Source organism: Setaria viridis, chromosome 4 (assembly GCF_005286985.2).
Source record: "Setaria viridis chromosome 4, Setaria_viridis_v4.0, whole genome shotgun sequence".
Classification (NCBI taxonomy): Eukaryota; Viridiplantae; Streptophyta; class Magnoliopsida; order Poales; family Poaceae; genus Setaria; species Setaria viridis.
The window spans coordinates 829,481-856,187 of NC_048266.2; the positions used below are offsets into that span (position 1 = coordinate 829,481).

The 26,707-nt window shown below is 46.1% G+C and overlaps 7 protein-coding genes across 8 annotated transcripts; 4 read left to right on the forward strand and 3 right to left on the reverse strand.

Moving 5' to 3' along the window:
- The first annotated feature begins 331 nt into the window (after positions 1-331).
- LOC140220045 (uncharacterized) lies at positions 332-4,521 on the forward strand. The gene is made up of 2 exons (XM_034733523.2): positions 332-1,287; positions 1,379-4,521. The coding sequence occupies exon 2, from the start codon at positions 1,380-1,382 to the stop codon at positions 3,198-3,200; it is 1,821 nt and encodes a 606-aa protein (XP_034589414.1). The 5' UTR covers positions 332-1,287; position 1,379; the 3' UTR covers positions 3,201-4,521.
- Positions 4,522-4,529: 8 nt separating this feature from the next.
- LOC117851656 (uncharacterized) lies at positions 4,530-10,043 on the forward strand. The gene is made up of 12 exons (XM_072292981.1): positions 4,530-4,794; positions 4,984-5,204; positions 5,296-5,883; positions 6,213-6,338; positions 6,463-6,579; positions 6,745-7,298; positions 7,592-7,643; positions 7,740-8,144; positions 8,249-8,407; positions 8,517-8,677; positions 9,065-9,136; positions 9,761-10,043. The coding sequence occupies exons 6-12, from the start codon at positions 7,060-7,062 to the stop codon at positions 9,849-9,851; spliced, it is 1,179 nt and encodes a 392-aa protein (XP_072149082.1). The 5' UTR covers positions 4,530-4,794; positions 4,984-5,204; positions 5,296-5,883; positions 6,213-6,338; positions 6,463-6,579; positions 6,745-7,059; the 3' UTR covers positions 9,852-10,043.
- Positions 10,044-11,260: 1,217 nt separating this feature from the next.
- LOC117851876 (uncharacterized) lies at positions 11,261-13,129 on the reverse strand. The gene is made up of 2 exons (XM_034733785.2): positions 12,096-13,129; positions 11,261-11,939 (listed from the first exon to the last, which is right to left on the reverse strand). The coding sequence occupies exons 1-2, from the start codon at positions 12,185-12,187 to the stop codon at positions 11,516-11,518; spliced, it is 516 nt and encodes a 171-aa protein (XP_034589676.1). The 5' UTR covers positions 12,188-13,129; the 3' UTR covers positions 11,261-11,515.
- A 155-nt stretch (positions 13,130-13,284) lies between these two features.
- LOC117851877 (uncharacterized) lies at positions 13,285-15,590 on the reverse strand. 2 transcript variants are annotated; one of them, XM_072292982.1, is made up of 5 exons: positions 15,392-15,590; positions 14,204-14,304; positions 13,868-13,969; positions 13,634-13,783; positions 13,285-13,523 (listed from the first exon to the last, which is right to left on the reverse strand). In XM_072292982.1, exons 3-4 carry the CDS (start codon positions 13,959-13,961, stop codon positions 13,638-13,640), a joined length of 240 nt encoding a protein of 79 aa, XP_072149083.1. In that variant the 5' UTR covers positions 13,962-13,969; positions 14,204-14,304; positions 15,392-15,590; the 3' UTR covers positions 13,285-13,523; positions 13,634-13,637. The 2 variants fall into 2 exon arrangements, with proteins under 2 accessions (XP_072149083.1, XP_034589677.1); XM_034733786.2 differs by lacking the exon at positions 14,204-14,304 and having other exon boundaries at positions 15,392-15,581.
- Positions 15,591-15,795: 205 nt separating this feature from the next.
- Positions 15,796-19,372, forward strand: LOC117851872 (uncharacterized). Its single transcript, XM_034733782.2, has 8 exons — positions 15,796-16,138; positions 16,721-16,829; positions 17,156-17,271; positions 17,369-17,488; positions 17,598-17,687; positions 17,971-18,104; positions 18,367-18,631; positions 19,053-19,372. The coding sequence occupies exons 1-8, from the start codon at positions 15,845-15,847 to the stop codon at positions 19,203-19,205; spliced, it is 1,281 nt and encodes a 426-aa protein (XP_034589673.1). The 5' UTR covers positions 15,796-15,844; the 3' UTR covers positions 19,206-19,372.
- A 402-nt stretch (positions 19,373-19,774) lies between these two features.
- Positions 19,775-22,222, forward strand: LOC117851873 (gluconokinase). Its single transcript, XM_034733783.2, has 4 exons — positions 19,775-20,685; positions 21,038-21,080; positions 21,431-21,510; positions 21,644-22,222. The coding sequence occupies exons 1-4, from the start codon at positions 20,484-20,486 to the stop codon at positions 22,081-22,083; spliced, it is 765 nt and encodes a 254-aa protein (XP_034589674.1). The 5' UTR covers positions 19,775-20,483; the 3' UTR covers positions 22,084-22,222.
- Positions 22,175-25,062, reverse strand: LOC117851875 (protein DESIGUAL 2). The gene is made up of 3 exons (XM_034733784.2): positions 24,733-25,062; positions 23,580-23,782; positions 22,175-22,727 (listed from the first exon to the last, which is right to left on the reverse strand). The coding sequence occupies exons 1-3, from the start codon at positions 24,826-24,828 to the stop codon at positions 22,406-22,408; spliced, it is 621 nt and encodes a 206-aa protein (XP_034589675.1). The 5' UTR covers positions 24,829-25,062; the 3' UTR covers positions 22,175-22,405.
- Between the last annotated feature and the right edge of the window lie 1,645 nt (positions 25,063-26,707).

Sequence of the window (26,707 nt, forward strand, 5' to 3'; positions counted from 1 at the left end):
GGATCCCTTCCGCCATTTTAACTGGCGGGGAACCCTTACCGCCGAATGAAACGGCGATGGTTCCTTGAAACCGACGCTAGTGGAATCCGTGGGCGGGCTGCCGGTTTGGGAGGCGGTAAGGGTCTTACCGCCGTTTCACCCGGTGGCAAGACCCCATCGCTATTTTGTTCGGCGGCATACGTCTATTTTTACAAATTTTTGATTCGATTATTCACTTCTGCAAAATAAAAAAATATAAAAAATATAAAAAATCAAGAGCTCTCTGCAAATCATTTTTGTCTAATCTAATTGAAAAAAAGAGCTATCTGGAAATGAAGCGCGCACGCCGCCCGAGCCCTACCGTTTCCTGTCGACCTTGGGCGGCGGCCACCGCTCCGCTCCCCACACCGGCCGCCCGCCCCAAGCGCGCCTCGTCGGCAACAGATTTCACACCCCGCGGCCCTGGCAGCCGTAGCCGCCTCCCCTACGCGTCCCGGCATGCCGCCTCCGGCGTGCGCGCACGACGCCGTGGCACCCAGACAACAGAGCCTTGCGCTGCACAGCTCGCCACAGGGCTGCGTAAGGCGGCGCAGCAGCGGAGCGGAGGAAACGAAGCGGGATGGCGAGCAAGCAGGACGTCGCGGTCCTCCGCACTGGCCTTTACTCGAGACTGGCGCCGTCATCATGAACTTTCCCCCGGCAGCGTAGCTGATGCTCGCAACATGCTCGACAAAATGCTGACCGCATGTTCGGCAAGGTTTCTTTTTCAATATCGGCATGATATAAGGCAGAGGCTGGCACGTGCGATGCCCAACAAATATGGCCGTGATCATCGAGAGAGTAAGGGGATGAAGCTGTTAGTGGCTAAGTAGCGCTTCACCAGATGATGCTTGCCTGCTGCCTGCTATTCAGCATTCAGGGCCTTTGCCATCATGCACCGGTGAGTACAGAGATCAGATTAAATCCGTCTGCGTAAGTATCTGTCTATAAAATGTTGTCGGATCAGATTTAGAGTAAAAAATGGGCATATGCATATCAGCTTTGAGAATTTTAGATTGCACCACAAGCCAAGCAAAGAATTATGCTTTTCTTCCGTGTGTGCTCTCCATATCCATGACCATTGGAAGGTGCTGCAAGTACCGAGCGTTTGAATGTTGTAGGATGATTTTGCCGTGTACGTTCCATCAATATTCCATCTCTGGGTGATCTGTTCTGGTTGATCATTGAATTGCACTTGTTCTACTGCATCTCATCGCAATACAAACTCAGCCATTTCTACAGCAGCGGACCATTCGCCAAAGCCCTCAGGTCCGGTTCTGATTCATGACATCCTCCCTCACTTTTTCATCACCATTCATGTTAATTTGGTCTAATTATCTCTTCTTCTGCCTCCAACTAGCATGGACAAGTTTGGAGTACCCGCAGTCACTGGAGAAGCCATGGGGATCAAGAATTCCACCACAGCCTTTACCCAGAGCTGGGGCAGCACTCAAGGCCGGCTGGTGCGCGTGGAAGTCCTCGTCCTCTTCAGCGCCTTGATCTGGATCCTCGTCGAGCTTTTTGGCTCACGCCGGCGGCGGTATAGCCAGGGGTTCTTCCGCTTCTTTGTGTGGGCGGTGTACACGCTCTTCACCGTGCTGGTTCCCTACACCATCGGATTGCTGCAGGATGGTCCCTTCCATGACCAGACTTTCGTCCTGTGGGGCACCATCCTCCTCTTCATCCAAGTGAGTGCCGATTCCCTCTCAGTTTACAGCATACATGACATTGAGCAGAGGAAGAGGATGCTCGTGCAGCACTTGATACAGATCATCCTTGTGCTATGGCTGATTGTGAATTGCAAAGGTCACAACAGAAGCTACACTGCAAACATCTGGATATTCTGGATGTTGAGCCTCATTTTGACGTACACAAAGTATCATAGTTTAAGCAATGTGAGCAAAAAAGGAGGTATGCTGAAGCTGTCTAAAGTAGTCGCTGATTACATGATGATTGAGCATGAGCAAATACCTCGGGGCTTCAACCCTAACCCTGAAACCATGGAAGGGTACAAGTACATTTTCCACGGTGAAGAAGAAGTAGCTTCCCTGCTTCCCACCGCACCTGAATATACACAGGCCACAAGGACGAAATGCACCACCATTGATTCCGTGTGGCGATGGATCGAGAGTCAGAGCGCTTTCAACCACGAAGCTATGGAAACACTGAAGGATGTTGCGCTCTCCTTCTCACTATTTAAATTGTTGAAGCGGAGGTTGTGCGGATACCAGATTGCTGAAGCTAGCCTCGCCAAGACATTAGATTTCGTGCTTCATGGGCTCATCTCTGAACAAGGTAACTATGTACGTGCTTTTGGAGTTATAGAGATGGAGTTGTCATTCCTATATGATTTTCTCTATACAAGATTCGACACAAATTATTCTGGGTCTAAGGGCATGACAGCATGTTTTGTCATAATAACCGTTATTGCTTGCAATAGTATCTCAGGAGCATTTAACTGGGGGCACTACCATCGCAGTAGTTTGGAACAGAGAGTTCATGGATTCGATGTTACTCGCTGGGTAACCATTGTGCTGCTTATCATTGTGTTAGCGTCGTTTCTTGTAGCAGCTGCCAACCAAGGCTGGAGGTGGGACATAGTGGAGGAGCTCCATTCCTACGAACGACCCACGTGGTGGTCGTCAGGTTTGACTAATACTTCTTGGGTAAAACGGGAAGCAAAAAAATTATGGCAGAGAGCGCTTGGGCAACACTCCCTGTTACTCAACTTCGACTACCACCCAAGAAATGTGCTATCGCTTCTGTCACTGGGTTTGGTCGACACAACAAGAGAAGGACAGAAGGCTGGGAAAAAGATCAAGTTGACAGATGAACTCATCGAGCGCGTCCTTTCTGGGTTCAAAGAGAGCAATGGGCAGTTACAAGATGGGCAATTGGCTCTAGCCAAAAATCAGCTGGGAAGCCAGTTCTCATGGGCCTGCACCCTGTCCACACATATACATAAGATTCTTGTATGGCACATTGGGACGACCATCGCCATGGATGGTCACCCGATTCCTCCAACCGGCGACCACCGTGTCGCCAAGACGCTGTCGGACTACTGTGCCTACCTGTGGCTTTTGTTCCGGACATGCTGCCCGGACATAGCTATGACACCCAGCGCATCTTCGACGCCGTGGTCGTGGAAGCTCGGGAAAGCATCACCGGTTGTGACAGTATAAGCAGCCGGTGTGAGAAGCTGGTGATGGCGGTCTTGCCGAGCAACAGCAGCTGCACAATCCTGGAGCGGGGGGGCAGGCTCGGGAGGGAGCTCAGGGGAGTGGTTCCGGAGGAGCAGAGGTGGAAGGTGTTGGCTGACTTCTGGGCCGAGTTCATCCTCTTCCTCGCGCCATCAAACAATGTCGAGATCCACACTGAGATGCTTGCCGCCGGCGGGGAGTTCATGACCCATCTCTGGGCACTGCTCACACACGCCGGCATTCTGGAGCGCCCCTCTATGACTAACAGTGCGCGAGGTAACAACGGTGCCCCTGCACATGATTTACCTGTATGAAGCGCACTGCTAGCACTTCTGCTGGAGTGATTGGTTTGTGATGATTGCTGATTCGTCATATTTGATGTTGATTTGGGTACAGGGTGAATCTTGTTTTCACATGATTGTGTATTTGTGTTGTAAATTAGCACTTTGCAGTGTGCTCTTCGTGTGATTCATTTACTTTCTCAGCCGAAGGAGCATTCGCCAATTCGTTTGCCCTGAATTGAATTTTGGTGGAAGTTTAGAGACCGTAGCCGATAGCTAGAGTTAGAACCTCTGTCAACACATACATCAAATTTCGAGGACGATGTTATGAGAATATTCTTTCATTTTATTTTGTTGATGTCTCATTTCTTCATCTCAACAAGACCTTTTCTTTGATTTCTGCCCCAATTACTAAGCTCGAAATGGCATATTGAGTTGCCTGAGGCATTTTGGTCAACCTACAGCGCTATAAGGGAAGCAACCGAGAGCCACAGGGTGTAACCATCCAGAGTGCTGCAGCATCATTGCTCATCAGAAACAGCAGACAGTTGGCCAATAGAAACATGTTTCCGGAATCCCATTCATCCCATTCTTTTTTTTATTTCAAAAAAAGAATCCATTCATCCCTCCGCCAGATGAGGGGCTCCTAGCAATTGTCTGTTCCCGTAGCAAGAAGACACTGAATTTCAGAAAAAAAAAAGGAAAAAAAGGAACCTAGTCTTTTAACTGTTTGACTTGACCCTCCTGAGCCTTTCCACCAAGACAGGAATGCCCTCCTCACTCAATGCTGTGAAGCAACACCTGAACCATCCAGGCTCAATGCAATGGCAAGATGAACCTGGAGTGACATTGACCTTTGCCTCCTCCAACAGCCTGTCCCAGAGCTTGCGTTCTCCTTTCTCGCTGTAAGACCGGATTTACTTGCTCATGTCTGCCCAGCAGTAGAACCCTCCACTGCTCTTGAAGCATTCAACCCCCACTTGTTTCAAAGCACTGACGAACAAATCGTACATTTTCTGGAGCCTCTCACTGTTAACCTTTAGGTATTCTGAAATGAACCTTTGGTCTGAAAGCATGGAAACAAGCAAGCTTGCCTTGGTTGCCTCACCAAGGTTAGAATATTTTGATGTCCTTGATTACCATCTTTTGATGACGGGTAAAGTGCAGTGCTTCCGGTTCTTAATTATTTCCACCCACACCTCTTCACACCTTTAATTTGATTACTTGGTCGCGCACCGCCGGTCATTGCTACTCCCTGCTCTCCCTCAACACTTGCTTTAGGCCTCCCGGTCCTGGTAAGTTGTGGTAGCTGCTGAATACTTGATTAGTGCTAATTAATGGAGATTAGACGACCTCTCTTGATTCTACATGTGGATTCTGTATCCACAATTGTAACTGGAATTTATGCTTGTTGATTGAGAGAATTTTATTCTTCTATATCTGTTTCCACTTCTCTGAGTTTAGTGTTGTATTTATTGGTAAAGGAGATTTATCAGGTATCACTCGAGCATCGTCCTAGGCAGCAAGGTTCTTGTATTAGAAGATGGCTAGCAACCAAGAAGACAGCCGCCTTGCCCTGGAGAAGGCGTTACATGATGAAAGCGTGGAGCCAAGCTTTGTTCCTCTCTCACTTCTCGAGGACATCACAGGGAATTTCTCCGAGGATGCAAAGATTGGCCGTGGAGGATTTGCAACGGTATACAAGGTGTGTAGTGTACCCTACGACTGGAATGTATAACCCCTTCTTGACCTGCCTCTACTACGAAATAAGTAACAACCAACGATGTCATCTGCAGGGAAGGCTTGGGAATGGAACGGTTGCAGTGAAGAGGCTAGAGAAGATTAAAAGGGAAGACTTTAAGTTTCAAGATAATGAGCTTAGTTGTATGATAAAGGCCAAGCACACAAATATTGTAAGGCTCTTAGGGTACTGTTGTGTGGCAGAAAAAGAACGGGTGCCCGTGCCCGGACCAGGCTGGTCCTGGGAAGACGCAAATCGCCAATTGCTCCTCTGCTCCGAGTACCTGCCTAATGGCAGCCTTGACAGGTATATCAAAGGTAGGATCAATCATGTACGCATAACAAAATTTACTTCTTGCAAATCTTCTTTTGTGAATTACTCGACAATTGACATATATATGCTGCATATTCTCCGTAGACAAATCTTGCAGATTCCAATGGAACTACATGAATTATTTTGCAGCGGATACATGGCACCAGAGGTGTATACATTTGGCGCCAATAACAGAGATAGGAGATTAATGATCTCAAGAGAGGCTGACAGATATAGTCTTGGCGTTATAATCATGGATCTTCTCGTGGGACGTGATAAAACAAAAGATTTTCTTCGGAATAAACAAGGGGGACGCTACAAAGTTGACGAGGTAATAACCATCAGTATGACGTACTGTTCCTAGTTACAGTATAACATCCTAAAAAATCAGAAAATGTATTAAGCACAACTGACAATATGTTATGGAAACAAGTCTTAGATTATTTGACTTCTTATTAACCCCTAAAAAAAGGCAAAATAATGATAGATATTAAGTCATGATGTACAGCAAAAAAAAAAACATTCTCCTCTACATTGTTTTATTTGTTTGTTCATCAGGATCGCTGCATGTGGTTTATACAAACATTATGTGTGTTGATTTCCTAGTATATATTAAGAATGCCGTTCCCTTTCTAAAACTCATTGTGGTTGTATTCGTAGGTACTTCAAATTTGGGAGGGTGCGTTTAAGACACTAGCAGAGGAGCACCGTATACTAGTTAGACAACAAGTAAAGTTATGTGCTGAGATAGCCATGGAATGCATGGACATGGATCCACGGGATGAGGTAAGAGAGAATAGTTGCCTTATCACTTCTTTTTATCGCATTAATATGTCTGGCAAAAATTGCCTAGGGTGCTTTGTTTTGATGATGTCTAGCATCCATTTTTCATTTTTTATGTTTGTCGCAGACTACTGGCGCCTCAGTTTCCGAAGAGAGGAGGACCCCTGAGCAAAGGCCTACGGCATCCCAAATCACCCGTAGGCTTGCTGAAATGGAACAATCAAACTGGGCAGCACTAGAGAAGGTATGTGTGTGTAATCAAAGTAGTCACGATGACAGAAACATCATTTGAATCTATTGTTATGCAATACCCCCTGGTATCTTCCTTTTCATTTTTCAATTTGCTGTGCATAGTTTTTTAAAAAACTTTTTGGGATAAGGTGTGTTATTATTACACGTGTTATCGCAGCTTTGCCTTGTTGGACCAACCCCAACCGAGAGTGAGGCACTAGCAGCACTTGACATCTAGCCTCGCGTGCTCTGCTTTCACTTGAAGGATGCTGATGATCACTTGAAGGATGCTGATGATGAGGAAAGGACATGCTTACTGAACCTAACCAACAGATCCGATGGTTATGTTGGCTTTTGGATTGAAACTCCTCAGGCCATCTCTTGCGGTAAGAAATGCGGAGGCATTGTGGGTCCACTGAATACTCGGGTTGTCGTTTTGAGGTTAAAAGGTCCACCTGTGGACACGGGCGTAGTCAAGATACGGACAATAGCGATGAGCATTTTGGATGGCCTGAACAGCAAGGGGATCATTGATAATGAAGGGTTATTCGCTGACTATCTACTGGAAATGATCTGCAAATCAGCTGAAGGCGCCTCATTTGCTGGTGGAAAAAGGTTGCATGAGACAGTACTGATGACTGCTGTCATCCGCCCATCATCATTAGTACGCCCATCATCAAGACGACAATATGGTCAAATTCATTCCATAGATGTGCATCCGGACAAACCATGGTAAGCACATACTGCAATTAGTTATTAGTGCGTTGACATAATTCAATATTAAACTTTGATGACCAACATTAGGTTGATATAATTTGTGAGTTGCTATATGGCAGAAAAGTGGTTCCATTATATTCTTATTTATAAACATTACCATTATTGTGTGTCTTGTAGCTTTACAATAAATTACCCACAATATTAGATTATATCTATCTAAGGGGCGGCGGGCCGGGAGTAGCCTTTTAGGTCAAACTGTGCAGGCACTGGTGTGATCCATGCAATTTGTTTTTCCCCCCTTAAAACAGGATTTTGATCAGTCTCGGAGAGACCATTTCCATTTGGAACTACGACACGCAGGTAACTCATATTGTGCTCCCATCTTGACCTGCTTATATCTCATCATATATACACGTGCATGTGCATGCATCAGGCTAATGTGTTCAGTAATCTCAGGAGGAAGAGGAAAGCTTTGCACCCGGTAAGCAAGGCAAAGGCAAAGGTTATGACCTACGTAATTATATTGAACTGGTCAAATTTATGCCAAGAGAGGGAGAAGAATGGATCGTGACCGGAGATAGTTCTGGTGTCATCCGTGTGATCTTGTATGATAAAGAGAAAGAAATGAAAACATTCCGACATGACACGGGTGCTGCTATCACGTCGCTGGCAATCCACCCAGAAAAACCACTCGTGCTATCGACGGATGCAGATGGTGCGATCTGGCTAGAGAACATGGATGATGGTAAGGTCATTTGGAAACAAAAGGTACCCATCACCTCCAGGTGGATCCATGCCAAGTTTAACCCAAAGGACAACTACAAAACCTTTGTTAGCATTGACAAGTATGGCGTAATGAAGGTTTGTGTTTTCTGTTGAATGCACTACCTACTTCATGATTTGTTTGGTAATTGGATCATACATCGGATTAATTTTGGTCCTCACTACTCGAAATTTATTTGAAGGTCTGGGAAGTTAACGATTCCACCCAGCCACCTACCGCCATGCTAAAGGAAAAAAAGTTGGCGCTAGATAACTTTTTCGATTATCTTTGCGCCGACGACAGTGATCAGCAGTATATGATTATATCGAAGAATCCGGTTGAAGGAGGGGCTATCGCATACGTATGGCACCCTCCGCTGAAGAACACACACAGTACATCTAATTCTTGTTCGCATATTTTGTTAGTGATCTGTGCAACTAACGCTGTTCCTTTTTCTTCTGTTGAATCAGAAATGGGATTTGCAGGCAGAGAAAATAGCTCACAAAATTCTTTTTTTCCAAGACCTGGGAATTACCGCGATGTCGTGCCACCCAACACTTCCAGTAATAGTTTTAGGTACCTCCATACATGGTTCCTGCGCTATTTCCTTGTGGAACTCCACTAATAACAGGTAAAACTCTCTTTTTTGTTGTTGTTTGTATCCATAGGCACGTCTGATGTTTTGTTCTTCAATTTTCCTTGCACCTAACTTTTTCAACGAAAAAAATACAAAGGTAATAAATATGCAGAATAAGCTTTCTCATCTTCTTCCTCCGTCTGTTGTTCAAGAAAAATTCCATTCACTATTGGAAAAGATAAGCGAACAATACATATTTCTTCTGGCTTCACACATTTTCATTTGGAAAAAAAATTGAAACACCCAAGGAACAGTGCCTGACCTAGATGTTTTCCCAACTGCAGGTTCCAATTATTCGATAAGTTTTACTGATTTTTTCTGAGTCGGTTGTGTCAAATGGTGCAACTAAGTTTGGTATGTGTACACTTCTTATGTTTACAGGGTTGAAATAGTGATTGATAACGACTACTCTGGTGCTGCAATTAAAGAGTTTGGTTTTATAGGCTCAACAAGGTAATTGATCTTACTACTACTTTTGTACTTTGCTAACATTAAAAATTCCATATGTATATACATATATGTGAATAAAGCTGCAATTATGTGAATAATATCATTTTTGCGTAAATAAAGTAGTATTGGCTAAAGTGCGCTTCTCTCTGTATGCATAGAAATAATGTTGTTTAGAACCTAAGAGTAGAATGATGTATTCTACTCCATGGTTTACATTGAATATTTAGACTACCACATGGATCATATGAATTTGCAAATATACCCTAAGAGTAGTGAAACTATCAAACATAGAACATATGGAAGGTTCGAAAAAATTATTGTGTAAACAATTGCCAAAGTTATGACTATTCACTATCCTTATGATATTATATTGATCAGTTTCACCAATATAATATCCTTACAACAATTTTAAGATTTGTTCAATGCCCTTGCAATAAGTTCCGTCTACATGCAATTGGTTCATTTTCTTGTTGCAGTTGTTATGGTCTCTCAGTTGCAGTTACAAGGTGGGTGCGTTCTTAACGGATAATTCACCATTGTATTTTAGCCTCGCCGTTGCATTTTGACTTGTTTATTTTTTTATCTCTATTTTGCATACTTGTGATCTAGACCGTTCAAATTGTGTAGGCTCGTCGTCAGATATAGAGGAAACCCGTTGGTCAAAGATTTCATAAGAGTCCTGGAAATCGATATGACAACAATAGCATATCAAAAATAGCAACAACCATGTTGGACTTGGAGCTCCATACTACCATCAGTCCATCACCAAATGATCTGCCAGGACGCGGCATTACCTTTGATCAATTTGATTTGAAAAATCAAATTTTTTTATGTGTGTGTTGATGGGAACAATAATGCAAAGTGCCACTGTGCGTGGAAAGAGAGGTTGCGTAGGAAATTTGTTGGCAAATTTCTGTTCATATACGTTGAAATGTTGTCTAAATATATGTAGCGAAATAGGGGTATGAACACCCTCGTCTCTTGATCGGACATCCACTCTTCATCCATGGATCCGGGTAACTCATCGAGACGCATTTTTCTCCTTGTCAGGCATAAATTTGTCAAACATGAGGGGTGCGGGGTTTGTTTTAATAAAAACATATACCTTGCATGCTCTTATAGATGGTGCATAACTTTGACGTAATACCGTTGGTTCCCTTCACATTATATACCCAAATTGCCGCTATAGCTGATTTCAACACTACCCTACGGAGCTAGTCAACTCCATCGTGAAATCTACGGTGTAGATCTATCTTCACTTCGCATGTGCATCGGCATTGATTAATTACCATGTTGATTGTGTTTGTCATAATTTTTCCTTTGCCTTGGGAATGAGCCTCTATCTTTTATAGTCTTTCTCCTAATTATTTTATTTTCATACTAGGATCATGCCCGTGCGTTGCTACGGGCGAAACAAATCCTTTCCATAAACATTAATTTTCATTATATAATTTTTTAAAAAAATATATATAAGCATTCACTTTGTTTTAAACAGAAGTACAAATAATTGTCAAAAAAATAGAATGCCTAGCTATTTGAACACTTGGTAACAGATTCTTTCCATTGCTAGTTTCATGTAATCTTTCTGTCTCACAACTATCATCCTATTTTCACCACCCAGACGCTGGCAGAGCAAGCTCCGTGCTGCTAGCAGCTAGCGGCAACCTCCTTTACTGCCACTTCCCGTCATCAACATCTCCATCAGCACCACCACCACCACCATCCCTCACACTGCCAACTGACCATCCATTCATCCAACCAGTCAATAATGCAACAGTTAAAGGAAAAGAAAATGATGCCAATATAAAATCATCTGCTATTGCCATTTGTTGGATCAATCGCTGCTCAGGTAAGTTGGTGCTTCGATAAAGACTTGTATTGGTTGGTGCTTCTTTGGCTTCGATAAAGACCATGTTTATGGATACATTGCAAAATGCTGGTGTTTGTACTCTCGATGTACCTGTGAACCCTTTTTCCCCCATTGAGTTGTTGTTGCTTTGTTTCCATTTTTTTTCTTTATACGGTATGCTTCATTTTCTTGAGGTCGCACCAGCTGACAGGCATGGCCCAATCTATACGTATCGAGAATGCTCATCCATGTGTCAACAAGTCAACAGAGAACAGGGGTACCGGGTACAGATACAGTGCCTTCACAGGTGACACAGACTACACTGGAATGTGTGCAGGTTACTGAAGTTGCCATTGCCAAAGAACTTGAGATGCGAACTCTTGGAGCTCTGAACTGATAACTTCTGGAACGTTCTAGAAAGAGGAGACACGGTTTATTCCATCATCAGAAAGCTTATTTGCTACAGGCCTACAGCTATCGTCCGGGGTGAGAGCCTACACGGTCGTCGCCGGCGGCGCGCATGGTGGGGTTGTTCACTTGGCGCCGCCGTGGGCGCTGGCCATGTCGACGGGGGGCCTCTCGACGTCCTCCATGTCCTCGCGCACGAACACCGCCTGGTCCAGCACCGACGGCCCAGCAGGCTGCTCGTGCGGGCCGCCGTGGCCGTTGCCGGCGGCCTCCTCGGCGGGGACAAAGACCCCCGTCTCCTGGTCGGGCACCCAGGCGTCGGCGGCCTCCTCGGCGCCCACGCCGCCCAGCGCGTCGGCCGCCTCGTCGGGGAGCAGCGTCGCGGACCGGTCCCCCTGCACCACCTCCACGTTCTTGCGGTTCAGCGACGCCTCCACCTGCGCCGCGGTGACCGCCGCCGCCGCCGCCGCGTCGTGACGGTCGCCGGCGCTCTGGTCCTCCCGGCGCTGTTGGGCGCTGCTGTGCGACAGACCCCGAGTTCCTCCGCTCCTGCAAAAGACCAACGCAGACATGAATAGTGATGCGCATCAGGATCGTAAAGCTTGCGAGGACGCAAGATCCGAGGAAAGGGAAGAGCTTGCTGATCGAAATGCACCCATCGTCAACTCCGAAACGAGCTCAGATGGTCTGCTTGTTATATGTTACCTGCACGACGAGAGAACGGCGGCGAGCCCACTCTGCTCGGCCGCCCGGCGGCCGGTGACGACGGCGGCGAGCGCTCTCGTGGCCATGGACATGATGGAACGGTGAAGAAACAGCTAGCCTGAGGCTCTGAGCAGAGGCGGATCAGCGAAGGAACGGATCTATCCAAGGATGAGAGTAAGAACTTATCCGTACGGTCCTTTCCCCTGCTGGAGTAAAGTTTACTACTCCCAGATCGGGGAATGCGACGACGTGTGCGGGAATCAGCGGAGGTGGTTGCTGGTGAGTAATGGCGTGGCGACACGATGCCATGAGGGGCCGGGCGTGGTATTTTATAGGGCCTGGCGCTGGTCGGTGGAAGAAAAGCAGGGAGAGCCGAGGCGAGGCCGGCCGGCGACGACGACGCCACTCGCTGCGAGTGCGTGGCACCGGCCACCGCCCTTTTCGCAAATCACGTCAGCAAATCCGCAGAGTCTTGACACCTCGAGAAAATTTACTTGCTCATTATTCTTAAAAAAAGAGAGAGAGAAAAAATTCCTCGATCATAGTTTCTTGTATCAAACGGAGTCTCAGTGCTGCAGCTCGATTTCTACTATCCATTTTCTAAAGAAAATCTTGAACAAACTTGTCTCTCATTTTCTTTCCTTCTGAAATCTGATCATGCTGATATTTCGTGATGATAAGCTCAAGGGTCGAATGAAAGATCCCGAACAATTCTTTGTCTGAACAGCTCGTAAGCCAAGTCTGAACCTCGCTCCTTGGCAGAACGCTGTGGAGACTACTACTGGCGGAGAGTTCAGTCAAAACGCGAGATCTTCCAAGATGGGAGGATCTACGCTAGCTGTTTCTACCTGATAGTATAAAAATTTACAGCTGTGTCAACCATCCCGTTGCGGATCACCGCACCTTGACCAAAGGAGTTAAGCAAAGCAGCTGCGTGCATCGCTAACAGACACGCAGATATGCGTGAGGGACACTGGAGAAGCGCCTGGAGAACGGCAAGATTTTTTTTTTCCTCTTGCGAAGAGGTTGGCTACTGAAACTTGCAGTAGCTTCAGATGGAGAACGGCATCTGGAAGCTGGGGTTGAAACAGCTGCACCAGATCTTCTTCTTTTTTCTTGCATCGGAGACAAGGCACATATTCCAGTCACCCAGCGCGACAGATCACTCGACAACCACAGACAGAGCACAGGCACAAAGTTCAGGCTACTGGCTACACAGCATAAGAACAATCATCCAGGATGACAAATGTCTAAAGGAAATATGCCTCTGAAGAGACAAGACTGCACTAGACGAAAGGTAGCACTGTGATTTATTCAGACCAAGTACTACGAATCCGGGAACACAGCACAGGCAGCCTGTAGCTACAACCATCAGTACATCATCGTGTCCAGTTTGGGCCATCAGACCACGACCATCACCACCTGAACCTGCAATTGAAAGTTCAGGTTCAGAACTTCAAATCCAACAGGGTGAGTGAAACAAGTATTGCCAACGGGCAATTGTTCAGGCAAATGGCACGAAAGACTTTGCCTCCAACCTGATCAAGGCTTGATATCCTTGACGATGAAGTTCTGGCGGCTGATGGGGTTCATGACCACCGGCGGCCCTGCGGTGCGAGGCCAGGCCTGGAACTGCTTGTCCGTCGCCTCCCACCACTCCTTGTCCGACACCGTCCTCGGTGTTGTGCCTGATCACCATTCAATACAAATTGTAAAAAGAGCAGAGATGTTTTGCAGTAGTAACTACTCGAGATCGGGCACACCATTCTTACCTCCAAAAACCTTCTTCTGTGCCACTAGGACATCGGAAGCATATGCGATGGCGGCGGAGGCAGCAAGGGCGGCGATGATGTACTTGCCAGACATTGCTGAAACTACAGAATTTAGCATGCAAGAAGTCAGTGATGCAGGGAAGGAGCGTGTTACACAGTAGACGTGCATGCAGGAAGCATGGGCATACCATACACAATGGAAGAAAGGAAACAAAAGGCAAGTGTCATGCAAGAGGCATGGCTTACAAGGAAACATTTAGTTGGGTTATTAATTTTCAGAGGGTAGAAAAATCAAGTGCTTTGTATCCGCCCAGGATAGGACAATGGCTAGATAACCTGTTGTATTCTCTTTCCCACCCTCCTCTTTGCTTCTCCGCTTTGTAAATACTCCGCTTTAATTTTATCCAATATATACAACCAGTAGGGGGCAACTCCTCCTATTTCATCCCAAAAAGAAAACAAGGGCTGCATTCAGAAAACTACAAGTATGCCATTCAGCTGAAAATGGAATCACAGGAAGCCTGGCCTAACTGATCTATGGGAGTACAAGTCTACAACATGAAAATGAGAGGTGAAGAGGGATAAATTATGTTTATCCCCATGTAGGCATCCAAGTTACCCTTGAGACCTTCCAAAAAATAGGTTACCCTTGAGAAATCGGAACACATTACATAGGATTGTATCATTTAGTCTGATATAGGATATTCTCTAAGGGCCCCAACTGAAACTAATCAAGGGCCACATTACATATATAGTATTCAGCAAATAAGCGGTTTATCCAATTCTGCATTCATAACAATCTTCTTACTCAACATCAAAACTGTATTGTAAGGAAAAACTAAAACTGAACCCAACCAATTCCAGGCCAGCAGGGATGTTACAAAGACCCTTAACAAACCCAACAGTAATGCCTCTTGCAGGCACTACAGATTCAGAGTCAGGGTAAATAAATGCAAGTTACTAGCCCAAAAATTATGACCTTTCTGTGCATTAGTAACAGTGGATAGACCAAAACACAGGAGGGACAACAGCTCCTCCATGGAGACTGCAATGGTACAGCCATGCTGGTATACTCTTTGCTGATGCATCAGATCTGCCACATCCACATCCCCCCTTGGCACTTGCTACTGTTTGCTGCTCACACATCGATGCCCAGAGCTCCGATACCCGGGCGAAGTTAAATTACGCTAGATAGCAGCACAATGCAAACAGGTTTGGACGGTGAAGCCTCGTAATCCCTGCCACTTGCTGCAGGTGATTATACTATATATAACACAAGTGGCGATTCAAACTGCAGCTTCGTACGCTTGCCCCCAGGAAAGAAAGAAAGAAAGAAAATCCTACCCGCGGAAAGGCACAAATCCCGATTATTATACACAAGACTAGCTGTCGCATCTTCAGATCTTTGGGGTGGGGAGAAGTTGAGAAGAGAACCGAAAGAGATGCCGGAGGCCAGTAACAGTAAAAATTCAGGCAGGGAAGGGGTTAGGAAAGGGGTGGATTTGGATTCCTCTAATTTTATACCTCTGGGTCGTGGCTTTCCCGCTCCTGATCGAGGGGTTCTTGTTCTTGGTTGCCACTCCTCTTCAGCTCGCGTTCTTGCTGCTCTCTGTATCTGTTCCAATCTCTCTCTTGCTGCTGCCGATGCGGAGCGGAGGGTTCTGGAGAGAGCGAGAGATGAGGGTGGGGGAGAGGGAGACAGAGACAGTGCGCCGTCGTCTCGTCGGACCACCAACGTACACGTGGAGGGATACACAGGACAAGACACAACTGCAAGGAGAGGAAATGAAACAACCGGGCTGAAAAGCGAGCAGGCGATCTCGGCCCAAACGTATGCGTAAGTGGCCCGATTAAATGGGCCTACAGAAATTACGGCCCATATAGGCTTTTTCCCTGAGACTCCTGCAGTCTGCCTTCATTCAGTTGGGCTGAAAAAAAGAGAGCCCCGGACCCCCGTGCTGGTGCGGAGGCTACTGGATGGAGCGCGCAACTCCCCACGCCCACGGCCGAGACGCGATGGCCGCCGGACCGCCGCCGCTCGCCGGCGCCGGCGACCGGGGTTCCTTCTCCTCCTCCAACCACCATCACCACCCGCCTCCCCCGCCACCGCCCAAGATCCTCCTCGCCAAGCCGCCGCTGCCGCACGCCTCGTCCTCCGGCGCCGACGACGAGGGGGGCGGCGCCGGGGCCCGCGCGCGCCAGGCGCCGCAGCCGGGATCGCTCAGCCTCGTCTCCGACGCGTGGGAGGTCCACACCGACAAGATCCTCCCGGTGCGCGCAGCTCCCGCCCCCCTTTGCTGTCAGTTGTCCGCACAGCCAGTGCAGAGGGCTTCACCTTTACTGGTTTCCGTACATACAAGAGGAGGCTATGTTAGGCACTTAGGATGTGCTGATCAACGGAAAACGATTATTGTTCTTGTGGGCTGCAGCTAGTTTTAGGGCTGTTAAGTGTCTGGGTTTAGCGTTCACGCTGTTATGTCGCATTGTTCAGTCTAGCTTTACCTTTTAGGGCAGATTCTTGTAGTTGTTTCTGTTCTTGGTTGGTGATCATGTTCAAGTAAGGCTCCTATGTGCAGTGGGTTGTTTGATTTTTGCAAGTGGTTCGTGGTTCTGTACATTCTTGTACAATGTGATTCTGCATTCAAGTGGGAATCCTGCTGTGTCTTTCTATGTTCTGCACTAACCATATCCTACCTATATGCAGTTGTTACTGTGATTATTTGCATAAGCATGGCCGTTCTACCATTTAAACTTTAAACAGGATATGAGGCTTGGATAGTGTCGAAATTAGTGAAAGTATTTTCTTAGTTCGTTCCTGAAAGCTTACTGATGTGCCCTGGCTGTGTTCTGCAGTATTTGACAGAGAACAATGACTTCATGGTCATTGGGGTAATTGGTCCACCTGGTGTAGGCAAGTCAACCATCATGAACGAGCTTTATGGATATGATGCAAGCTCGCCTGGTACGGTACTACTTCACTTCTCTTATGTTCTTTTCATATATTGAGCAAACATTCCGATTTGCATTGATTGTCATAGTGGTATGCACTTATAAGCATTATTGTCTACATCCTCTTTGCAGTTAATGACATGAACACTGTTTCAGTTTCCACCATATAAAATTTAGCTGCCCACAGTCTTCTATCTTCCACAGTATAAGCACTATAAACCTCTTTTGTGTCCATAATGCTGCCGAACAATCCTTTTCTTTTTTCTTTTTTGCTTCACTGTTTGTTCTGTACTAACACTTAGATCAGTCAAAACTCATATTGTTGAGCATTGTGTTTAGGTATGCTTCCTCCTTTCCCTACACAAACTGAGGAAGTCAAATTGATGGGGAAACACTGTACTACTGGTATTGACCTCAGACTTTCTAATGAGCGAGTTATACTCCTTGACGCTCAGGTGAGCTTAAATTATGTTTATTCTGTTTCTGCAATACAAACATGTTCTGAATATCTTGCTTGCCAATTTGTCAAATGAAATCCCTTTTTCCCTGCAGCCAGTGTACAGTCCCTCTGTTCTAATTGATATGATGAGGCCAGATGGTTCGTCCACAATTCCTGTCCTTAACGGCGACCCCTTATCAGCAGACCTGGCTCATGAGCTAATGGGAATCCAGGTAAAGACGATACTTCAATTGTTAAACTTGGTTGTGCTACTGCTAGTACTTTGGGCAATACCTAATAATTGATCAGTGTTTTCTATTGTTCTGCAAGGAATTGCTGTAGCTTGGTGTTTTCTTGGCATCTGTTTGCAATATATTACTGGTCGTGTCAGAAGGGATGAATGATTTGTCTATGTGGGACCTCATGCTTACAGTAAGTTATCTGCTATAATTCTTACCTTCTATTGTTCTTCTATCAGCCCATCTGGAAGAATAGAGAAAATTACATCTATAGCTTCTTGGTTGAGGATCTGAGTTTTCACCAAACTTCCAAGAAAACTGGGCATGTATTTCTAGTGTTTTGATGCTTCTATACCATATACCTGCTTCTCCCATCACAGTTTTCTGCCATATCCTAACTAGTTTACAATATCTTGGCTTTTGGGAGTTGGCAGTAATGCAGAAGGCTGAATGAATGCTCCAATACATTTTTGCAGGTTGATTTACTGAAGCATAACATACCTGATCCATCCTTGTTGACCTCAGCAGCTTCCCAAGACAAGGAAAACAAAAATGATGACCAATCGGGCAGTGAAGACTACATTTCTGATCTCTGTTTTGTGCATGCTAGGTCAGCAACTCTGCATTTCTCGCTGCTATGATCCTCTTTTTGTTAATTAAGGGAAACTTATAGGTTCATTTCTATTTTGATGAACAAAGAGATCTATGCCATTTTTTGTCTTGTTAAAAGCATTTATTGTTTCTTTTCAGAAAAGATTAATTTTGTTGCGTTATAAGAACACAGCACTTCCACACCTAAATCAGCTTTGTTCTTGTTTATTTAATCTAAATACTTAAAGAACCTTAATTGTTGTGGCTTTCTGATGGAACAGATTGCGGGAACAAGATTTTTCTCCTTCAAAACTCACGCTTCTAAGAAAAGCTCTCGAGAAGCACTTCAACTCGTCCTCTTTCAGAATTGGTAGCTCCAGTGCGACAGGTCAAGTTTCTGATTCATCAGTTTCTTCAAGTACAAAATTTGTAGACTTGTCCTCCAGCCGGCAGGACATATTTCTTCTTCCCCTGAGAGGACACGACAACTCAACAAAGTTTGAGTATGGAACACACTCATGCATGCTAGGGATGCTCCGTGATCAGGTATGGTTGCTGCACTTAGAAGTTTGCATGATGGAAAGGGAATATTCTAGGCTTGCAAATTGTACAATTTTTCCAACATAGCTTATGAACAGAAAATATGTCAGTTACATGGGAAAAAATAAAGATTCTGTTAAGGCGCAGCACAGCGTATTTATTATGTTACTCTTGTCCCAGTCCCATTTCATCCAATCATCCTTTGCACCCATATTCTAGTAAATCATGGGGAGCATTACTTGGTTTGCTGCTTTTAACTGGACCTGATAAGTTAGTTCGAGAAGCTAAGGTTACATCAAGATTCATCTTTTTGAACTCATTTCAGCAAGAAATGCCCACTGTACTATGTAAGCTTAACCTGTTTGGCACATTTCTTCTGTACCCGGTCAAGTGAGTCTGACGCGAATGAATACTTGTGTGGTTGCAGATCCTGTCGTGGCCAGCAAGGTCATTCTCGAAGAATCTCTCAGAGCGCGACTGGTTGAGAAGCTCAGCGAAGATCTGGGACATGGTGAAGAAATCCCCCGTCATCGCGGATTACTGCAAGGCGCTTCAGAGCTCAGGATTGTTTAGGAAGTAGCCATAGCTGTCTCTAGTCCCTCACTTGGACCGACTCGAAGACTGATGAATCAGATGAACTTGACGGCACGACAATGTGCGTCGAAACTTTGTACCATCACTATTCCAGTGTAAACATGCTCTCATTAGCGATAATATATTTCTAGGTACCGTTGTATGTTTATACAATCGTCAGGCTGCCTTTGCTTCCCTCATTCAGTAAAGCGAGTATGCTATGGAGACGTTTGCTCGCGGATAAGCCTATGTGTTAAGCTGAGTTACCACCACATGGATGGTCAGTTGTCTGTGAAGTGAGCTACCTGGTTCTCAGTTCCGTGTAGGGCCTATCTGTTTCCGCTTATAAACGGCTTATCGGTGGAAATTAGTGAAAATCCTACTAAATATTTTGTTTATTTCCACCGATTCTCGCTTATGTGGTAAGCCGCTTCAGAGATTTGAACTTATCGGTGGAAATTAGTGAAAATCCTACTAAATATTTTGTTTATTTCCACCGATTCTCGCTTATGTGGTAAGCCGCTTCAGAGATTTGAACTACAAGAAGTGAAAAGCGAGAAGCGGGAAATTTTTGCTTAGATTATAATCAATGCATGGTTAGGAGAAGCGTATCCAAATATGGCCTAGGAGGCTCATGCTTCCAAGTGCAGTGCTAGCAAGTAGCATCTCGCAAGAGTAAGCTCTGAATTGCTACGATCTGAATTCTGAACTGAGCATACCTGGTATGCTCACGCCTGGATTCACAAGGCATGGAACGGCACTCTGGCAATGGGCATCATCGCCTGGATTCGCCTCTCACTGCACTGACACACCCCCACCATGACCTGACCTGAAGCAGAGGAGTGCGAATTGGAAGAAGCTGCCGACGGAGGCTCGGGGTGCCGCCGGAGAGGCCGTACTTGGTTGAAGTGCGCCTGGCGTCGCGGCCCTCGAAGACGACGGAGAGCACGTCGACGCCGTCCGCCGCCGCCTTGAGGGATGTCCGCCGTCCTCCCCAGCTGACAGATAGCGGCGCACTCCTCCGCCGCGCGGCTGGGCGCGCACCCTGCTGACAGATAGCGGCGCGAAATGTACTTCGGTCGGCTGTAGCGGCGGTCGCCGGTGACAGGCGCGGCCACGCCGGCGTCCCACGGTCGCCGGCGGGGAATGTTTGGATCGCGATTAAAGTCGCGATCCAATATGTTTTAGAAAACCCCCTGGCATCCTGGAAATTTTTATAAATGAACCCTCCTCCTCTAGATGGGCAGTCCTCTCGACGATCCGCCGGCGTTCTTGGACTTTTGGGATGAAGCTGAAGTCAGCAACTTGGGCATCCCAGGTCTGGAGAAGGACAAAACGGAACCGAACAAGAAGCGCGGCTGTTAGCTGTCGCCGTCGTCGGCATCAACTCGCCATCTCCTTGTCCTTGACTGGAGAATCCGTGGAGGAAGAATCAAGGAGGCGGCGGAGCGCCATGGCGGGCTCCGACCCCCGCCTCGCGCATCCAGGTCAGTAGGATCGTTCTCCTGTACGTGCTTCCTGTCTCCTCGATTTCTTCGTTGAGGCAAGACCGCATCTGCGATTGAGCCGCCAGTTGCACGCTCCCAAATCTTCCTCGACGCTCCTGCTTGCTAGTAAATTAGCGTCTCGCAAGAGATTCAGTTCTCAACTGCTGACGAGTGCCTGTAGGTAGCGGCTGTTTATCCGCAGATGGGTTGCGATCCGAATTCTGAACTGAGCATACCTGCTAGTGAACATCCAAGAATTGGGATGCGTCGAGTAGTTCAGTGCTGCTAGCACAAGTGGTTTGAGATTGGATGGTTGCTAACTGATTACTTTTGGGGGAAATTTTGGTTGCAGGATTAGCAATCGTGATCATGGGAGTCAGTGGCTGCGGCAAATCGTAAGATCATTCATCTTCTCCGGTTACTTCTTCAGTTTCTTTACATGGACTATGCTGTCCCCGGATACCATGATAAGCGCAAAGCATCAAATGAGAAAAGAGACCGTAGAGACAGAGACATTATCAGTAGATTATGACATAAGATGCAGGATATGCCTCATGGTTGTGATGTTGATGCCAACATTTCTTTTTCGTTTCTTAGGAACATGAGAAAACAACTGCCGTTCGTTTGTCTTGGCCTGAATTTTCTTGCCTTCCAGATTCTTGTCTTGGAACGGTTGATTTGATGATATTCTGCTAATGATAGTCCTTATGGTGAGTGAAACTTTATTTTTTCTGGGAATTCGCAGGACCGTCGCTGCATTGCTCGCTGAAGCCCTGGGCTGCAGCTTCATCGAAGCAGATGACTACCATTCCCAGGCAAACAAAGGTACATCGCCAATCGTTATGCATTATCTTTTCCAAAACTGTATCTTCCGCCAATTTCTTTGTCATCTCTGAATATCTCCTGAACTGAAAGCCAATTCTGAACTTTCTCTACTCCTGCCTGTCCATGGAAACAGCAAAGATGAGCAAGGGCATCCCCCTCTCCGATGCCGACCGCACGCCATGGCTGGAGTCCCTTCGGGACGCCATCAGCGACCGACTGGACCGCGGTGAGGACGTGGCCGTCAGCTGCTCGGCGCTGCAGCTCAAGTACAGGGAGGTCCTCCGGGCGGCCGACCGGAGCTACAAGCCGGGGGACTACGCCGACTGCAGGGTGAAGTTCGTGTGCCTGAAGGCGTCGGTAGAGGTGATCACCGAGAGGATGCAGAGGAGGTCAAGCGAAGGGAAGCACTTCATGCCGGCGAGCCTGCTGCAAAGCCAGGTCGACCTGCTCCAGATCAACGCCGCCGAGGGGATCACCGAGGTAGACGCGACGGAGCACCCCGGCGACATTGTCCGTGATGCCATTGCTCAGTTCAGGGAGGAGCTGGCATCGACAGATCCTCCTTGTTTCTGAAGGCTATGCGATTCCATTCAGTGTACAAAGAGAGATCATTGATCCCTTACTTCATAGCCATGGTCCAACTGGTCATGTAGAACCTCCCACATTTGCAAACAAGCTCGTTCAACATTTACCCAGTTCATTCAAAATCAAACATCCGTAGCGATGAAACAGGCATGCCGCGGAACAGTGCTCGATAAGCAAGGGCAAGAAAACCCTTAATCTAGCTAACAACAATTCTGACTGCTATTGTTCTAACCTGCAACCCTATACAGACCCAGCATAAAACCATAAGGTCACCAATCAGAGTGACCATCAGAACAAACGAAGATCAATGTCACGGGAACTGTTGCCGATTGTAAGTGTCCTCATGGACAAACACGGGCTCGCTGCTCTGCTGCGGGATCACAGGTTGGCCCATTGCGATGCCTTGGTTCTGAGGGGTTGCTAATGTCGGCGGAGGACTTTTTGATGATGTCAGAGCGACATAGTAAACTATCGCAAGTGCCACGCTGGCAAGAGATAGCACTGCTCCCCCGGAGAAGACCCCTGGCTTCACCACGTAGCAGAAGCTCCCAAAGTACATGTTCTCTGCACCTCTCTGATCATTCAGTGCAGCTCCAGTCAGCAGGAGAAGGAATGCGATTATGAAAGTGCACCTGCAGAAAGTAAACAGGTCCATGATGTTATCAGGTGCTAATGATTAGAACAAGAAGTTTGCACGTTGGTAGAATATCATATTTAAGAATCATTTCTTTGCACTTCTGAAGATAACCAGCGAGATAACCAACAAAAACCTATACAGATGAACATATTAGCACATATATCGCCTATTACAAAAACCAACAAGTTAACCAGATGTTCCTTGGATAAGGCAGAATTGCACTGCCATGTAACTTGTACTTGGGATCTATGCAAAAGCTATTATATAGATCCAGCATGTGGACTACTCATATGCTTCCAAGGATTACAATAAACACCAGCTAGTTAACAATGTGCTAACTACTAGGCCAGATCATGTATTTAGTAAAGGTTGCAGATTAAAGCATCAATGCTACACTGTTTCTTTCGAAGTGTTTCCCTGATGCAACATCAAGAATAATGAAATGATTCAAATACAGTCAAGAATTTGAGATGTATAAAATAATCCTGAGCATTGGCCATTACCATGAACAGAACAATTAAACTTGAAAGAAGTAACTAGAATGCAATGTATGTAAAACCATCATATCAAGGCTAAGCCTGAGTGTTTGGCGTTCAACATAACCAGCAACATTCAGAGTTCTGAAATTATTAAACTGAATTACTGAAAGGCTATGCTACTTATACAATGCGGAACAAGAATAAAACAGGTACTAATAACCTTCTAAGGCAGAATGCTTGACATTCAACATAGCTTAGTAATATTCAGGATTTTATTATTGCTAAGCCGATTCACCAAAAGCTATGTAAATTTGCACGTTGTAGGATCAAGAAAAAACAGATCATAAACATCTAGGGCAGAAGTTTACCATGATATGATAAATGAGATCAGAGCTACACTCCAGTTAGTGTCTGATGGAACAGGATGCCTCTTACAACAGATGCAACCAGCAACCGTATTTATAGTAGACTGCGCAAGCATAAGACAGACGGCAGATATTAACCCCAGCGCTAAGGCTGGGCTTCTTGGGTATATGCATTCACCAGGAGTAGTTGTTTGAACATCTGAAACCTGCATGGGTCACATGATGAACATTACATTTGGACATGAGCATAAATATATGCACAATTCATTAACACTAGAATGACTGCCATTTCTAGAACCTCTCTTTACACCAAATAATGTGAAATAGTCAAATACTGATAAATTTGCCGATTCTGATATGGTAAGCTAGCTTGAAGACAATGAATGCATTTTAACGTAGAAGAATAGCAGGTGACCCTACTCAAATAACAAAATCTGTGATACAGCTTAGGATTTGTAAGTAGTAGTGACACACAGCAATTACACCTGAAGCTAGTGATACCTCATCACTAAATGTGTAATAAGAAAACTTTAAACCGTTGTTCTATTAGGCAACAAAGCCTAAGGATATGTGTTCGCAAAGATGAACATTTCTAATAAAAAAGGCAAAATTCCCACGAAAAATCCAGATTATCGGGTGATGAGTTTCAACTAAGATCAAACCAATCAAGCACAGAACCTGACACGATCACAGCCTACCGTTTCCATCACGAGGCCATTCGCTCAAAGATTTCACCTTTCATCATACACCCAAATGAAAAGCTGTATTGGAGTCCTGGTTTCATCACACCGGCGAGCTACACACACGATCACTACCATCCTCCCTCCAATGCGCAAGCCTAGCAAGATCCAAAGCCCCAAGATGTACACCAAAAACAAGCATAATCTTTTTCTTTTCCAGCACTGCACGCTAGAAGAGACCCCCTACTGCAGCCAACTCAGGTGGCCGCCACAAGAACGAGCCCAATCTTCCCCTGCCGCGAAAAGGAACCGAGATCTAACACGGCCAAGCAAAGCAAGGCCACATCTATCTAAGTACTCAAGAACAGGGGCAGCAGCAAGAGCCAAGAGGGGCAGCGCGTCATCCAAGAACCGGCCGCCGGCGTGGCAGACGGAGTCACGGAGAGGGAGAGGGAGGGGAGCAAAGCGAGGCGCACCTTGACGCGGGTGGCCTCCGCCGCGAAGCCGAGCGCCGCCGAGAGGACGCCGAGGAACCCGACCACCGCGCACACCGCCACCACCTTCCGCTCCATCTCCCCACCCACCTCTCCTCTTCACTCCACCAATCAACCACCGACTCTTCTCCTCCTCCCCTGGCCCTTCTTCCTCCGGTCGCTGCAGCAGCGACGGCAACTGCAAGCAAAGCAACGAGGGAGATAATCTGGCGGTTCGGTCCGACCGGGGGGTGGAGAGGGATTTTCCACCGAATTTTTCTCGCGACGAGTTCGCGTTTATCCCGCGGCTGGCTCTGCCACCGGCCGCCGTCGCTTTTCGCGTCTCGTCGCTTCGGGTTTGGGGAACCGGAACCGGAGCACGCCACTGCGTCGTGGGGCCCACGAATCCTCGCGGCCCCACGCCCCAGCGACTTTCACGTGGTTTTGTCTTCCATGGGACTAATGGTCAGCGACTTTCACGTGGGGCGCCGCACGGGGTGGGGGCGGTCCACGGTAGACCCGCACGACTGCGCTGACCCGTTGGGCCCACCGGGCGTGGTTCCTCGGGCGGTGCGCCGTGGACGCGGTGCAGGAGGTCTTTTTTTTTGCTTTTCGCTGGAGTAGTGTGTTCTTTTGCTTTGGATTTGGCAGCTTGGCTTTGCTTCGCTTCGCTTTGCTTGAGGAATGGAATTTCCCATTTGAAACTGATGAAAGAAAAGAAGGAAATAAAGATGCTAGGAGCACCAACGAATGGAAGGTGAGCTATATTTTCTTCCTCCCAAAATAGACCGACCAACTAAAGTGCCCAACAGCACCGATAAAATCAGTTTTTTTAGAGTACCGATAATAATCAGTTGCTTAATATACAGGCTGTACTAAGACTATCTTGTAAATGTGAAATGAGCAACTGGTGTGCTTTGTAATTAACAAGCAGTCAAGCAGTACACAGCTTGTAACATGACCATTAGTCCCATGCAAGACAAATCAAGGATCAGAATATGCTATGGTATACTAGAGCAACGGTGTAAACAACCACCAGATATGCTCGTGTAAAAACAAAACAAGGATAGTGTTGGTTCTAGGTACTGCGGTCGGTCCACGTGAGCTGAGCTCGAGTGAAAGAGACAATCCCACCAACACTCCACCAGTTTACGTGCAGCACAGCGACTGTCGGCTGTTCTTGATCGATCTTCAGCACCGGAAAAATGAGAAATAAAGGCGAAAAGAAATAAAGAAAAAGCTATGCAGCACCATCATGTAAAGTTTCCCAAATACCAGCAAGAGCAAATTGTAAGTCGTTTAGATACAAAATTTTACTACGCAACTAGATACATTTATATCTAAATACATAGATCTATACATAGCAAGATTTATGTATCTTGAAAAATCAAAATAATCTACAATTTAAAACGGAGGGAGTAGCGTGTAAGGAGTCAAAGAGTACAATACTTAAAAGAAAATTTGTGGCAAAAATGCACCGCTTACAGCAAGAAGAAATATCCCTTTTTAAAACTTCGTCGCTAGCTGGCGCTTATTTTCTTTCCAAGAAACTCCATCGTATTGAACAGATCCAATAATGAACATGAACATCAGGCTAATGCAAAGTGCAATTTTTTTCTATCTATATGCTTGTCTTTGTTATATTTACAAATAGCAATAATAACGTAAAAAGATTAAAAAAAAACTATGCAGAATGCAGGGTAGGCTTGAGACAAGACCACACCTGAGGCCTAGTGAACAGCCCCAAGGTCTAGGTAATGCTCTTATCCAAAAAAAAAAAAAGGGTAGCATCACACATATGCCCGTTCATTTGGATGGTGTATTGTTTCCTGAGCGTAAAGGAGTTATCACATCATAGCTGATTGCTAGTTTTATGCTGTAAGGTTACTGTGGTCTGGATTGCTCCACGTATACCACTTTTTCATGAAGGCAAATAATGCATGCAGTATTGATGTGAGCAGCTAAAGTTAAGATAGTG